General features: G+C 42.8%; 1 protein-coding gene across 1 annotated transcript in view; it reads right to left on the bottom strand.

Moving 5' to 3' along the window:
* DISP1 (dispatched homolog 1 (Drosophila)) overlaps window positions 1-16949 on the bottom strand; it is a 97309-nt gene that overhangs the window by 33470 nt on the left and 46890 nt on the right. Inside the window, exon 4 of the mRNA XM_014539916.1 lies at window positions 6114-6639. Within this exon, the coding sequence (XP_014395402.1) occupies window positions 6114-6639 (526 nt within the window). The remainder of the gene's footprint in view (window positions 1-6113; window positions 6640-16949) is intronic.

The raw sequence follows: 16949 nt of genomic DNA, 5'->3' as shown, positions 1-16949 counted from the left end.
TCGTGCCACATTTTAAACGTACACTCGGTTATAAAGTGCTTGCCCTTAAACTCGAGCCGCTCCCTGCCGGACTGCTGCTGCGAGCCCTGTACAAAACATGCTAAACACGCACACAGGTTAGACTTCTCTTAATAAGATGCGAATAATCGCTAATAAGAGATCCAAGAAAAGCTCATAAGAAAGCCAGAAAAATCTTATTAAACTTAACTAACTTAAGAGCATGGGATGCTGGAACAAGGTCCAAATTTCTCAAGCCAAAATCCCAGGCACTAGAATTTTAAGCGTTGGGAGAAGGAAGTTGGGGTAAGAGGGGGGGAAAAATCCCTAGAATTTGAAGCTTAATGTAGGGTTTAATTCTGCGTTAGAGGGGAACATTATAACAAGCAAATAATACACTTAAATAAATCTCCCCAGGGCTAGCTTTACAATGAAACAGCTTTAGTTTCTGCTGGCCAACATGGTAGGCCGATCAATGCTGAGAGCGGAAAAACCAAGCCCCAGACGCATGCCTGAGAAGCCAAGACCCAGAATACTTAGTGTCAGCCAGGACCAAAATAATGATCTGAGTCCAACTGTCCATTAAATAGCAGTGAGAACGAAGACACGGTCATTTTTAACAAAACAGCTGGTCTCAGCAGTGAGATAAGTAGTCAGGTAAAAGGCCTAGACCAGTGATGGCGAACCTATGACAGGCGTGTCAGAGGTGACACGCGAACTCATTTTTTGGTTGATTTCTCTTTGTTAAATGGCATTTAAATATATAAAATAAATATCAAAAATATAAGTCTTTGTTTTACTATGGTTGCAAATATCAAAAAATTTCTCTATGTGACACGGCACCAGAGTTAAGTTAGGGTTTTTCAAAATGCTGACACGCGGAGCTCAAAAGGTTCGCCATCACTGGGCCAATGGGATGAACCCAAGGGGCACCGTGCCCGTGAGGCCTCCTCTGGTCCCTCCTCCAGGCACAGGAGACCGCCTGCCAGGCTGCCTCCACTTGCTCCCCCTCTCATGGCCTCCAGGCCTCCGGTCCCCTTACTTTGGGCAGCTGGGCTCCTGTTATTTTTTTAAAGCCCCCCCCTGCCCACGTCTCCCCTGATGCCTCCTCTAAGCTCTCCTATGCCCCCCTTTCCTTTCTGGGACTCCCCGAGCCGCTACATTTTGATTTTGGTCCTCAGAGAGTGTGGTTATTTCTGCCTTGATCATCTCTTTCCTACTAGACTATAAGCAGTGACTAACTTTGTGAGGGTTGTTTTTTTAAAAAAAAAAATACATTTAAGCTTCGTAAATTAAAAAAAATTGTTTCCTGATATATATATATTTTGGGTAATCACTCATTCAACAAATATTTGGTTCCAAATATGCCCCAGGCAATAGGCTGTATTTCAAACTCCCAAACACCAAGCAATTGGTTGATTGTCTGGTTTGTATATTTAAAAAAAGAGCCCGGCCAGAGTGACTCTGGTTGAGCCAGGACCTATGAGCCAGGAGGTCACAGTCAGACTCCCAGTCAGGGTACATGCCCCAGATACAGGCTCGATGACAGTAGGGGGCGGTCAGGAGACAGCTAATTAATGATTCTCTCTCATCATTGATGTTTCTATCTCTCTCTCCCTCTCCCTTTCTCTCTGAAATGAATAAAAATATATTTTTAAAAAGATATAATTTTGTAGAGTCAATTTTGCTGAAAAGAACACAAAATAGTACAGCAATCAAAGTTCTCCTATAAATATGAAGTACTATAAATTCTTTTAAATTACACTTAACAATCCACTGAAGTTTGAGAAGATATCACAGATAATTGCCTTTTTCCTGGAATTAGAGCTGTAGCTGATTCATAACAATGACATTTACCTTTTATTGTTTGCCAAATAGTTTACGTTTTTTAAACTTTAGTTTTAACCACAACGAAAAAAGGAAAATTTGAATCATTTCTTTTTTGTTCTTCCCTCTCAGTACCTGCTAAGCAATAATATGGAAAGGGAGTAAAGAACATATTACTTCACGGCAAAATGTTATATTAATTAATTTTATAAAATAAGAAGGGCATTGTTTCTTGACATTGATGGTTAAAATACAAGATGACCAAAGCTCGTATTCTGAAATGTATTGCAGGCTGTGCGCAAAGCATTCCACGAGGCACTGCACACTCTAAAACCTGCTCATTTATAACATAAAAAAGCCTCTAAAAGAAGTGCTGCTAATAAAACAGGCCTTCGCTCAATCCGGCTGCCAAACTCACTTACTTTGGCAAGCGAGCTTGGAACATTTAAAATTTTACAAACATTATCCTGTTTTAAAAAGTTAATTTGGACTACTTTAAGGAAAGTAAAAATAAACCCTGGTTGCAGTGAAATCAAGGTTTAATCTGACCAGACTTCTAAAATTAACTATCTAATCAGATTATCTAATTAGTATAAGGTATAGGGGCCCTGAGCCTCGGGGCTGGAGAGGTTCCCAACAGCCCCCTCTCCTCTCCGGAGGCAGATCTGCGACCTTCTCCACTTGCTCTTTCCTGGAGGCTGATGGGGCGAATGTGTGATTGATAAACAAGAATGAAAAGCCATACTTAGCTACATCAGGATTCAGGAATGGCTTGGTTTCTAAAACAATGTTAACAGAATCAGCACAGGCAGTAAAGAACAACACCAATGAAAAAGAGAAGAAAATGAAAGGAACAAAGAGGAGAAAGGAATGACTATTCGGTTCTAGGCACTGTGCTATGTGCAAAATGGCCACAGTTATCCATCTTTACAGAGAGACGCTACCGCTGAGAGCTGAAATATCTACCCAAGGCCACAAAGCCAGCAAATGGCAGAACCAGGATTTCAATGCACCTGCCATAGTCCTAGACAGGTTACAACGAATATCAATAAACAAAGACCAATGACTTTTTAGCTACTAGTAACCTTTCAGGGCTGAGAGAGGAAAGGAGGGGGAAATGAACTTATAAAGCTGGCTCTCTTTTTGTATTAATAGAAGAACCGGCTATGCCCCTGACAAAGCACTGATATTTACCTTCGCTGCTCCAGGGAACAAAGCAGCTATTCAGTCAATATTTGCTCATCAAGGAAAGCAAGCTACCTGTGGATGGCTCACGCTCAATCTAAGTGTCCTACCCTGTCCACATCACTGCCACGTCTTTGAAGATGGGGACCATGAACTCAGTTTTTAACCTGTCCCAGCACTTAACACTTAGCAAGTTCTCATGAAATACTTGCTAAATAAGTGAGGAACTAATCTTGAATTTCGCCATTCACAGCTCCAACATCTTAGAAAAGCCATTGGGTTGAGTCTGGTGATGTGGGCCAATCAGAGACTCTGGGGTCTGTGTCCAGGCCCAGGTTCACGCTACAATGCTGATGAAGTGTTCCAAGTGATTGTGGGTTCCAATTCCCTAGCTAACTGCAATTACACAGTCACCAGGGCGCAGGAGAGGGGGGAAGGCTGGCTTGCTGAAGGCCAGGGGTAGCAAAGGAAGGCACTTCGGAAAATGATGCTCAACGTTATAACTACCCCTGGGCCTTATGGTACAGCACATACGAAAAGAGCGCGGCCGGCCGACCGCAGACACAGGTTCTCGCCTCGTCTTGGGGAGCGGAGGTCTTGCTTCAGAGAGGAGCCGGTGACGTGAGGGTGCGTGCGGGTCCCGCGTTCAAGGCCTTGGCCCCGCATATGACCGCTGCTACGTTTAAGCGACCGCGCGGCGTGGTTGGGAAGGAGCGGGGATTCTAGCCTGATGTGGGCTCCCGCCTTGACCCCGCCAGCTTCTTTCTGGGCGGTCGCAGGCCAGGCGCCTCAACTGTAACTTGTTAACTGGAAAATAGGAGTAATTGTCGCGCTGATCCCACGGGGTTGTGGTGAGGATTTAAAGAGGGAATGCAGGGGAAACGGCCCTGTGATGGGTGTTGCTAAGGCGGGGGTATGGCTAAGTCGGGCACGTTGCAAGTTCTGGGCGCCCAGGGCAAGGCCTCTGAAAGTCAGAAATTGGGGTTAGGGCAGGGGTGGGCAACCCCTGGCACGCATGCCGAACATGGCACGCCAGTAACTTTTGCCAGCACGAGAAACCCTCTCTTATAATCTTCCATTTACAATTTTTTTCTTAATATCGACTTTTTTATTTTTCAGATAAATTCAGTGTAGGTGCATCTTAGATAAATAAATAATTTTACATAACAAGTTATCTTAAAGACCATAGACATGGATTGACGAGAGAGGGGAAGAGCAATTTCTATGCCTCTGCCTTAACTCTCCCTGCCTTCCTAGATCCGACCAGTGTTTTGGTTTCATCCACATACGCTTGTGAATCTTTGTTCTCAGTGATGAATTTTGTTAAGTCTCATAATAGGAGTAGCCTGACGGATGAAAGTAGTAGCTCGTGCATATCTCTGAAGGTCACGAAATATAAACCTGATGTAAAATCTCTGTCATCAGTGATGCAGCAGCAAAAGTCCCACTGATAATATCAAATGGAGTCATAAAGTTTTCTGTCGGACTATCAGTGTACATGTATACATTAAAAAATAAATGTGTTTTTCATCATCATATACTGTGTTTTTGTCGCTCGAATGAATTTTATTATTTCTTCAAGGTTCTTCACATACGTACACCTTAAGAGATATCAAGTAGGCGTAACATGTTCTCAAAAAATTAGGGTTGGCACGCAGAAGAATTTTGAGTCAGAGATTTTGCTGGTTTGGGCACGCACTCACAAAAAGGTTGCCCACCCCTGTCCTAGGGTCTCTATTGTTTCCAGTGCAAAAAACCCTTCCTATTATTCGTATGTTTTTTGTAACTCTCCAGGTGATTCTCATGACCAGCTGGATGCAGGACCTGTAAATCTCTCCAGCATGAAATGATTTCTAAACCCTGGTTCAAGTCACATCATCTCTCACCTGAATTACTGCAACCAGCCTCCTCCTGGTCCTCCTCTCACCAATGGTCCTGACCCAGTCCAGCCTGCTCTCTACAACGCAGACAGACCAGGGGCCTCTCTCACATGCAAATCTGACAGGACTTCTTTTTGCTTAAAAATCTGTAATGTCACAACCATTAAGACGGCTGTAATTTTTTTAAAAAACCACACAAAAGAACAAGTGTGAGCAAGGATGTGCACTGCTGGTGGGAATGTAAAACGCCACAGCAGCTGTGGAAACGGTTTGCTGGCTCCCCAAAGAGTGAAACAGAATGACCATAGGATGCGGTCATTGTGCTTCTGGGTGTAGATCCGAAAGAAGTGAAAGCAGGAACGCAAACAGATGGTTGTTTACCCAGGTTCACAGCTGCGTGAGTCACCACAGCCAAAGGGTGAGGCAACCCAACTGTCCACTGGCAGATGACTGGGAAAACGCACTGTGGCCTCTCCATGCCTACAATGGGGTGTTATTCAGCCTTAGAAGGGGAGGGAATTCTGCCATACTACTCTAAGGCTTGGATGAACCGTGAATGAACCTTGCTAAGTGGAATCAGCCATTCATAAAAGGACACAAATACGCTATGATTCCAATTCTCTGAGGTCCCTAGAGTAGCCAAATTCCTGGTGACAGACAGGAGAATGGTGGTTGGCAGGAGCTGGGGGTGAGGCTAACGGGGAGTGATTGGACTTAATGGGTAGGGAGCTGCAGTTTGGGAAGACGAAGAATCTTCTGGAGATGGACGGTGGTGACGACTGCATGGCATCTGGATGTACTTAATGCTACTGAACTATACACTTACAGATGGTGAAATGATCACTTTTGTTATATATATTTTTCCACAGTAAAAACACACACACAAAAACCACGCACACACACACATAATACCTCCCACTGGCACAGGATCAAGTCTAGCGATCTCCTGAACGTGACTGACAGTGCCTGTAGGACTTGGTACCAGCGCCCCTCTCCTCTCCAACCACACGCCCCTCCTCCAGGGCCCAGCCAGGCTGAGCCATGCTGGAGCGGGCTCACACTGCTCCATAAATCTTTTTTGTTGTTGTTAATTTGTTGGTTTTGAGAGAGATTTGTTGGTCCACGTATTTATGCACTATTGGCTGTCTGTGCCCTGACCATACCATATAATCTGTCACATTCTGAATGCTGACGGACGACTAGCCGAACGTTGGGACCACTCACCTGATGTTGGCTACGTGCTGTGGCACAGGCTGGTGCTGAAAATGGTCGGGCCAGGGGTGATGCAGGCAGAAGGAGGGAGAGGGCTGGAGGCAGCACGCGGTCTGGTAAACGGGGGCATGGTGTGGACACAGGGGTGCCGAATACTCTGAGTGGGGCTGCAGGCAACACGAGGCCAAAGCAGACGGGGACGCCGAGCCGGCCTCGGGGTGGCACTCCTGGTGACTGCTGTGGCTAGTCAACGGGTGATGGTATGGGCAAGGGTGGCAGCATGGCGGCAACAGCTGCGTCGTTCTTTGGTTGTCTAAAGGCAGGAAGGAGGGTTTGACTGTGCCATTCGCTTGCAGGCATCCGTTTGGACTCACTTTGGCTCTTGGTGCCTCTTTGGGTGGGAGCTGCTGGGCGGCAAGGTCTCCGTCCGAGGGGGGCAGGGGGCTCGGGGGGGCTGCACTGGCTGCGAGGCTGCCATTGCTCAGAACCACACAATCGCTGTTTCCATTGCTCATAGCCATGCTCCAATCTCCTGACCCTACGGAAGACAATGACATAAAATCATCCAGTTATCGCGAGGCAGGCGAATCTGTGGAAAGTCAGGAAAGATACTTAAAAACAGCTCTTTGAAAACAAGGCTTCTGGCTCTGATTGGTCTACTTAACCTTACATGAAAGCCAACAAGAGGAAAAGAATGGTTTGGCTCGCTAGCCCTTCTGGAGCGGCACTCTTCTATGCAGGCAAAACAGCTTCAGGAGCGCCTTCTCTCCAGCCTCCCCCCATCTCTGCGGACCACAGGTACCCCGACAAACCACCTCTTTCCCGTCTGCGGACATGGTGTTTCCACTCCCCGTGAACACTACTCAACAGGGGCACTTCCGAGCAGAACATGCCCGAACAATGCATAGAGTTTCCACCTGCATCCTCATGCCCGGAAGATACCCATGATGCTAGGAGACAAATTTAGCATTACTGATTTATTTACCTTTTAGATAAAACTCCTCAAACACACACACACACACAGACACACACACATACGTACATTCCATTATATACGTATCAGAGCTAAGAGAGATGGAATTTAATCAACTGTTTTAATAAAAAGACAAAGCATTTATAAATATCAAAACACACACCAAATCAAGGAGCTGTTGCCTCTCTCATCAGCCTTATCATCACTTTGAAAGGGGTCTGCCAATCCCACTGTCTTTATAATGGCTACTGAGAGGGCTTTTGCATTGTTGCAGTAAATACCGTTGCTCTCTCCTTCACTGAGTCACTCCTGGGTATACATATATACTATAAAATATAGTTTTATATGTTTTATAAAATATTCAGATAACATACCCAACACCAAGCAATGGCAGTGAAAGGTATTCTCTTATCCAGCTAGTAGGAAGGCAGGTAGGGAGTGGAAGAGCCCCAACTGACCCGGGAGGCACCAACTCTAATCCTCCACCACTTCTCAATGTGCTGTCTCAGCAAGATCTGCTCACTTAAGCTCCTGTTTACTAAAGGGCATATCCTCCCTTTTGTTGTTAACAAAAGGAAAACGCTGTGTGCAAATGCTCTGAAAACAACAGAACATAAAGGCCATCTAAAAAGGCACTTTGTAAAAAAAGTTAATTGAAATGTAAGATGCTTATTTGTACGCTTAAGTGAAAGGCAGTCTAGATAATGTAAGAAGCCAACTTTCCCAGAAGTGGAAGCTCTCACTCTACAAATACTGAAGGCACATTCTTCTTCTCGCCTCCACCCATGACTCATGCTCCGGAGCCTCCCCTCCTGACCTCAGCCAAGCTAAGCTAGTTGATGGGATCTACTGGGCTGAATGGGAAAATCAATGAGTCCCTTTCCATCAGGAGGATGGAAGGAAGACTTTTCTGGTTTGATTCTACCATCCCAGGTTGGTTAATATTTCAGAGTTTATTTTTTTTTTAAAGTATTTCATTCAATCAATCTTATTAACTCTAATCACAGCTGTTGGGTGAGTTGTGCTAGTAAAAGTATCCTATATAATAAAAGCCTAATATGCTAAGTGTCCGGTCGTCCAGTCGTCTGTTCGACCAATTAAAGCATAATATGCTAATGATACGCTAAGGCCGCTCAACCGCTTGCTATGACCACCAGTGGGCAGACGCTCTGACCGGAATGTTAGCTTGCTGCTGGTGTCCAGCCAATCGGGACTGAGTGAGACAGGCCAGACACACCCTGGAGCCCTCCCGTATCCCTCCCTGGCCCTGATTGTACACCGGTGGGGTCTCTTGGCCTGGCCTGCGCCCTCTCACAATCCTGGACCCCTCGGGGGATGTCGGAGAGCCGGTTTCAGCCCGATCCCGCAGGCTAGGCCAAGGGACCCCACTGGTGCATGAATTCGTGCACCGGGCCTCTAGTCTAACAATAAAATCCTCAGTTTTCAAGTGAAGCTGGGCTTAACACAGAGGCCATCAATCTTTCTCCAACACCCTCCCAAGTGCTCTAACATGTCCTCTGAGCTCTTGTCAATTCCATGTTTCCCTATCTTCTAACCAAATCTGCTTTTCCTCAGGAAAAAGTAATTTTTTGCTGGGCCAGCGTGGCTCAGTGGTTGAGCACTGACCTATGAACCAGGAGATCACGGTTCAATTCCCAGTCAGAGCACATGCCCGAGTTATGGGCTCGATGTCCAGTGTAGGGTGTGCAGGAGGCAGCCGATCAATGATTCTCCTTCATCATTGATGTTTCTACCCCCCTCCCTTCATCTCTGAAATCAATACAAATATTTTTTAAATAGTTATAATAGTTTTTCTTTTTCTTTGTAACCAGAATTACAACTATCATTCCCTCTTTTTTTAAAATTACAAATGCATCATTTTGTAGTTACACAAGAGTTAAACAGATTTTTGCAGGCCAGCCAAGGGACTCAATCACCATTTATAACATTTTCCCCCCGAATGTGGTAAAATGCAGTTCGAATGCCAAATCACTGACTTACAAATGAATTTCTGGAACAAAACCTGTTTCGTAACTTGGAGACCTCTTGCGATGAATTAGGAGCTAGTGGATAGTAAAGAATAATTTGAACTCTGGCTTGTAGTTGAAGTAAGTCACATGAGCTTTCTATGATTGTGTCTTTAATCATAAAATAAGAAAAATCATATTGACTTTATAAGTTATGAATTAGAAGTAAAAAAATAATAAAAAGCAAAACCAGAAGAAAGATTGTCCTAAGAGATGTCTATGGATCAAGTTCAGTAGATGCACTTATGTAGGATTCGGGGACCAGGAGAACAGCAAAGCTTCCATCTGAACTCAAGAGCTGACCCATGGCCATATAGAAAAAGAGCTTCTCTCTTAGAACCGAGACAAATGAGAAAAAGATTTGATTTGAACCTAGGATAGAACAGGAAAGAGGATGAGACAGAGGGCGAGTCAACATCATAAAAAAGGAGCTACTGTAAATGTAATGCTCTCCGATTGGAAATGCAATGATCATGGTATTCATGGTGGGAATTTAAACTCAGTTTTGGATCAAATATAATGAACAATTTTAAAAGACAGCTATGTTGAAATCACCCGTTTTCCCCGGGGCCATAATACACAGGGCTGCCAGAAAACAGCTCTTCTGGAGGTGTGATGGGGCCCGTGGCCAGAGACTTTAGTGTGTTTCCTGTTCATGCGTTTAATATGCCAACGGCAATACAGTCACAGCCACTAATCGCATCTCCCCGTTTCACCTCTTCTACTAGCATTTTAATGTTCTGGGTGCTTCCGCCGTGTGGGGGCTACAAGGCCTTTGGCCAAGAACCATCTTTTGATTATATTTTAAGATTTAAGTGTTTTGCCTTTGAGCCTCAGTTCTTCAAATGTATGAATCAGGCTAGTAATCAATGTCCATCTCATAGATCATTATGAGAATATAAAAATGTTTTGAGAACTATAAAGGGCAATGTTTTTATAATGGAAGAATTATCATTATTGCTTCATTGAGTGAGAATATAAAAAAAAATACAGAATGCTGCTCCCTAGTCTGAAAGCCAGAGCTGTGTTTTAAGATGGCAGCCGAGACATCTGTATCTTGGAAGAAACAGCCTGGCCTGGCCGGGTCTGCGTTTGAAAGTTGAGAACCTGGGTCAAGTTACTCACACTCTTAGGGTCTCTAAGTCTTGCTTGTTCTTAGAGTTAAATTTGTTTGAAATGCAAATTGGTTCAACCCTCTAAGAGAGCAATTAATCAAAATTTAAAATACCCTCATCTTTGACCAACGAGTCTACTAGGCATTTATCCTTTGGACATATTTGAACAATGTGTAAAGATGATGTATGGATAAAGTTATTGACCGCACCACTGTTTGTACCAGTGAAAACAGGAAACGAACTAAATCAATACGAGAATTAAACTCTGTCATGTCCATACGTTGGGTGTGCTGTACAACAGGAACACAAATGTGTTGGCTCAGGGTTACTGCTATGGAAAGAAGTCCAAAGCCGATCTTCATGTGTAAATAAACCCTAGTTGCAGAACAGCCTACATGATATGAATCCAGTTTGTTCAAAATGTGAGGGAGACACAAATACATGGTTAGAACACACAGATAATTCCTAGAAGGACTTAAGAAAATGCTACCATTATTTCACGACAAAAGGTTGGACTGGGCCATGTGGGAAGGTGGAGAAGTTTCACATTTTACTTTCCATACCACTTGCAACTTTTACTACAAATGTATCTTCTATATAGGATTTTAATAAAACAACGCATAAAGTTTCTAGCACAGTGACTATTAATGAACAAAAGGTAATTAATATTAATATGCAAAAGCAAACTTATTTTACCTTAAAGGATAACCAGATACCTATTCACTGGATGCATCTAAAAATGTTTATCTGCTGATATATATGTGCTCGTTTACAATAACGCCCTACACAATATATCAAATGGAGAAAGCAGGGAATGAAAATGGAGCTAGGGAATAAGAACAGATGAATACAAACTATTCAGAAAAATAAATATTCAAACATATATGTACATATATGTTTCAAAAATATATCTTATCTTACAGCTTCCAAATTTTGGGGAACATAATTATTGCTTGTTGGACTAAAGCTATCTAAGCCAAGAGCACTCTGACTAGTGCCATAAGCATGAAGCAGACACGACAGAGAAGACACACGCCACATTTCAGTCATGCTGAAATGTAGAGAGAAAAGTCACCAGAGTTCACGTGAGGAGAAGGGCCGAGCGATTATATCCTACTCTGGTCTGGTACTCAGGAAAGTCAGCACCTATAAGGCATAAGGAAATCACCATGCTTCGAAGACAACAAGTTGTACCTCACTGAAAATGCTACCATATAATCCTAATAGGGTCTGTTTGAATTATGGACATTTTATTTGTCAACATATTACATGCCACGACGTGCTAATGATGCCCAATTTACCCCAAGGATGCAAACTGTTGAGGTGGTTCAAGATCTAAAAAGAGTGTTATGAAAAGCGCATGGTAACTACTTGGAACTGGAAGTCAGAACTGCTGGCGTGGCCAGCAAACTGTCAAGTTCGACTATTTGTATTGTTGAAGAGGATACACAGACCTGCTCCAATTACCACAGGAACCATTTAGCAAAGTCATCACTATCCTTCACAAACAACTCCTCCGGCCTGCAGGCACATCACCTTCATCCCACAACAGCCACACCAGCACACCGCTTTGGTATTTCCAAACACTTTCCCACGCATGAGCTCTCTTGAGTTGCTCCTCCTAATAGCCCCCAGGAGAGCAGGTGTGGCAGGCATTGCCACTCCATTTTGCAAAAGAAAACCTGAGACACAGGCAGCCTTAAGTGGCCCCCTCAAAGCCCGATGCCAAGGTTTGGAGGGCTTTCGGCTAAACTACATTCATAAGCTCAGGTGATGTGTTCCAGGTAACCCTTTGCTTCATGAGGTTCCATAACGCCAAACTTAACCAGAAATGGCAAGACTGGATCACCAACAAGGCCCCACATTGTAACCAATCATCTTTTTCAGGAGAGTGATGCTCCTATAGCACAGTTTCACTAGATAAAATACATAACACTGCCCGGCCGGTGTGGCTCAGTGGTAGAGCATCAACCCATGAACTACAGGGGTGGGCAAACTTTTTGACTCGAGGGCCACAATGGGTTCTTAAACTGGACCGGAGGGCCGGAACAAAAGCATGGATGGAGTGTTTGTGTGAACTAATATAAATTCAAAGTAAACATCATTACATAAAAGGGTACGGTCTTTTTTTTTTTTTTTAGTTTTATTCATTTCAAACGGGCTGGATCCGGCCCGAGGGGCCGTAGTTTGCCCACGGCTGAACTAGGAGGTCATGGTTCAATTCCTGATCAGGTCACATGCCCGGGTTGTGGGCTCGATCCCCAGCGGTCCTCCATACCAATAGATGGGTGTAGAGAGACCGCTGGGGTCTTTCCACACTGGGGATAAAGGAGTCTGGGGGTACCATACCCATTACTTACCAATCCTGTTTTAATATAAAACAGCTCCTCTTAAAACCGCTTGATGCTTAGCCCCAAATGATGGTCTCATTTCTGATCACTGGTACTAAGCTGACTTATTCATACTTAGTGCTGTGGCCAGAGAACAAATAGCTTCTCTAAAAGCACCAGAGAAACTGACAAAGAACTGGATTTTAGGCATCTGCTGCCGTGGGCTATTAAAGACGGGCAGGATAAGGACATCAACTAGGTTTTGTCTCCCAGAATATTTTTCCCCTCAACGGACTATTAAAAATGTGTGTGTGTTTTTTAACAACTCACTGTGTGAAATACTTTCTTTGCAACACCTCTATGAAGATATTATTAAACCATTACAGAGAAAACTGAGGGTCAAAAATATTAAAGTATAACCCCTCCAAATCACATGATTAAAACTCAATCTCAGATGAGTATGTCTCGAAAAGCAAGGCTTTTCCACTACCTCAGGATGCTCCTAGGGCATTGCCAAGTTCAGCTAGCTTTTATAGGCCCACTAGAGGCTACTGATATAAAGTTCGGTCTGAAGGTCCACATGAAAAATATTTCCCAAGATAGTTTTAAAAGGCACAATCCTGCACTTAAGAAATATATTTCAGTGAATTAAGTATCATGTTATAAAGACCTGAAAAGCAAGGCCATGGACTGGCCTTGATGGCCATGCAGCATTTTAAAAAAAATATTTTTATTGGTTTTAGAGAGAGAGGAAGGGAGAGGGATAGACAGATAGAAACATCGATCAACTGACTCCTGCACACCCCCTACTGAGGATCGAGCCCACAACCCAGGCCATGTGCCCTGACCAGGAATCAAACCAGCAACCTCTTGGTTCATGGGTCGATGCTCAACCACTGAGCAACACCGGCCAGGTGGTCATGTAGCATTTAGACTATTTCAAAATAATGTCCTTGTGACCTGACAGCAAATCTGAATCTTTAATAAAGAATCGGCACTTTTAAGGAACTATAAAGAGTAGTCTTAAATAAGGAAATATAATCTCCACGCCTGCTGAGACAAATTAAATTTTCTTATTTTTCTTCGAGTTCATGAACTTTCTACCAGTAAGAACACTTCTAAATATCTTCACTTAATCACCTATAAACATTTTATATGTTGCAAAGAACTATACAAAAATAATTATAGTTATTATTTCCCTTCAGCATAAACTGCAATGCATTAGAAACCATTTTCCCAAAACACAGTGTCATACATTTGAGAATACCCTAAATATATATTTCATAAGAACACTCTAGATATTAGTTTGCTTTCCATCACACCATGAAAAAGCAAAAAATCCAAAAGTAAAGATTACTATTCTTTTACAATGAAAATGTACTACTTTCCTAGTAAATTATATTATTAAGAAGGAAGATAAAACTTATGATAACTAATACCAATGTTGAAAATGGAAACCTACCTAACACTTTTATATAACCTCTTTTAATATGAGGGATATATATATATATCAATGTGTGTGTGTATATATATATATTTTATTGATTTCAGAGAGGAAGGGAGAGGGAGACAGAGAGAGAAAAATCAATGATGAGAGAGAATCATTGATTGGCTGCCTCCTGCACGCCCTAGATCGAGCCCGTAACCCCGGGCATGTGCCCCTAACCAGAATCGAACCTGGGACCCTTTGGTTTGCAGGCCGACACTCTATCCACTGAGCCAAACCAGCTAGGGCAATATGAGATATATATTGATAAAGGCACCGATAAACTGTAAATGTTATACGTTTCATTATTACAAAAAATGTTCATAATATTTACAAAGATCTTTATGATACAGGGAAACAATTAAAATTGCCAAGCAAAGTCCTCTACCCTTCATATTTGCAACAACAAAAATCAAATGACCTTAGGAAGATATCACAGTGTATGAGCCATAGCAGATCTGAAGACCCTGAATTTAGGAAGCATCTCATTGCTGGATATGAGTTAGGTTGTCAAGGCAGAGCCATTATACCTGCAGGGGTGAGCAATAGGAATGTCAGGGCTGTGGAAACACGAATCTTATTTCTCTCATTTATTTTATGTCCAATGTGCCTTTGGTAACAGATCAATGTGGGAAGAGAAATGTGGGTATAAAATAAAGTTTATCTTTTACAATCTGGGGTAAATGATAGTCAATAACATCCTCTTTTTAGCATAAAAGCTATCTTCCTACATATATATTTCAAGAGAGATATATTTCCCAAGTTCATCCATAAAACTTATCAGTCCACAGAATCTTCACCACTTCTTCCCATACAAGTGCTATATTCATAAGCACCAATGCTCTTGATTGAGAGAGAGAGGTTTCTTACATCTTTGAGTTCCTATTTCAGATGAATTTAAATTCCCCTTAAAATATTCTATTCCAGGCCTAGCCAGTTTGGCTCAGTGGACAGAGCGTCAGACTGCAGACCAAAGGGTCCCGGGTTTGAGTCTGGCAAGGGCATGTACCTAGGTTGCAGGCTCCTCCCCGGCCCGGGCCCTGGTCAGGGCAATATGAGATATATATTGATATACATATAGATAAAGGCACCCATAAACTGTAAATGTTACAGGAGGCAACCAATCAATGTGTTTCTCTCACATCGATATTTCTGTCTCTCCCTCTCTCTTCCACTCTCTCTAAAATATCAATGGAAAAATATCCTCAGATGAGGATTTTAAAAAAAATTGTATTTCACTAGTTTTATTAAGTTGCACTAATTTCTACTGAATCTTAAGTCTGGAGACTTATGTTCATTTGTATAATAAAGAATATACAAAACAAAACTAGAGAAGTTTTCTATAATCAGAAATATCTATCAATAGTCTTTCAAATTCTAGAAAGCCCTCTGAGAGGTTGTCAACTAACCCAAGAACCAGCCAAAGCATTCACTGAGAGTCTGCTGCAATTCTTGAAGGAAATGCAATAAATATCATAAATATCCACAAGTAACAAATCTATTACAGCAGCCTCAGCCCTTTCTGCACATTACAGTCACTCCAGTGATAAACAAATAAAAAATTACAGACACAGGTCCTGAGGTTATGATTTAATCCATACTGTAATGTGGTGTGGCCATTAGTATTCTTTTAAAATATATTTTTATTCAAAGGCCGAAACTCTATCCACTGAGCCAAACCAGCTAGGGCAGCATTCGTATTTTTAAAAATACTTCCCAGATGATTCTACTGTGCAGTAAGGGGTGAGAACCAATGACTTACAGTTTATAAAAGTAATGCTAATCCTATATAATAAAAGCCTAATATGCTAAGTGTCCGGTCATCCGGTCATCTGCTCAAGCAATCAAAGCGTAATATGCTAATGATATGCTAAGGCTGCTCAACTGCTCACTGTGACGTGGACTGACCACCAGGGGGCAGACGCTCCGACTGGTAGGTTAGCTTGCTGCTGGGGTCTGGCATATTGGGACTGAGCGAGACGGGCCGGACATGCCCTGGAGCCTTCCTGCAGTCCCTCTCCGGCTGGCCAACCTCCCGTGTCCCTCCCAGGCCACAATCGTACACCGGTGGGGTACCTCAGCCTGGCCTGTGCCCTCTCGCAATCGAGGCTGAGGGATCTCCCCTCCCCAATGCACGAATTTCGTGCACCGGGCCTCTAGTCAATTTATAAGAGCAAGCAAATGCCACTCAAAATAGTCAACATTCAAAACATATTGCTTGAAATGAAGAATGTTGCTGTACAATTTTAAAGAATTGGACCGAGTACTCCATGTTAGATATGCTCTGTAGTATTTGATTATCTTAACTTTTTTTTGGTTATAATGAAAAGGGGTTTCATCTATAGTACTTTTGAAGTGTAAGCATGGGGACAAGGGTGAAGAGAAACCTTTATTAAGACATTACTTTGAGAGTCAACAGGGCAGAATGTATGTGGAACAATGTTGTACAGACATAAACGAGTGGTCACATAACCTCAATCATTTAGAGATCATCTGAATAAAGTTTAGGATATAGCCAATTTGTCTCATGAGTTCATTTAACCCTCAAGGAAAACTATACCCCAACCACTGCCAATGTCCAAAAAACGAAGCCCAAGCCCCTCTATTATAAAGGCATGTTTCCTAAAGTTTTATGCAAAAAGAATAAACCAGTAATGAAGAAAAGGGGAAGATTTTGACTGCATTTTAAGCATCTTAAATGTTCCAATTCTCGGATCAGACAGCCTCCAGACCCCAGGCCTGCTCCCTGCCCCACCTCCCCGCCAAATGAGAATTACAAGATGCCTTGGTAATAAACAGGTCCCTCAAGATGGGAGAGGCCTATCGTGAGGCCATAATATTTCATCTCAAACTATTTGGCTCCACTAACATTGCAAAACAGGCAAGTTTATAAGTGAGCAATGTTACTGTACCCCGC

Source organism: Myotis brandtii, unplaced genomic scaffold (assembly GCF_000412655.1).
Source record: "Myotis brandtii unplaced genomic scaffold, ASM41265v1 scaffold231, whole genome shotgun sequence".
NCBI lineage: Eukaryota > Metazoa > Chordata > Mammalia > Chiroptera > Vespertilionidae > Myotis > Myotis brandtii.
The sequence above is the reverse complement of the archived record's forward strand: the minus strand, read 5'-3'. Positions and strand labels throughout refer to the sequence as shown.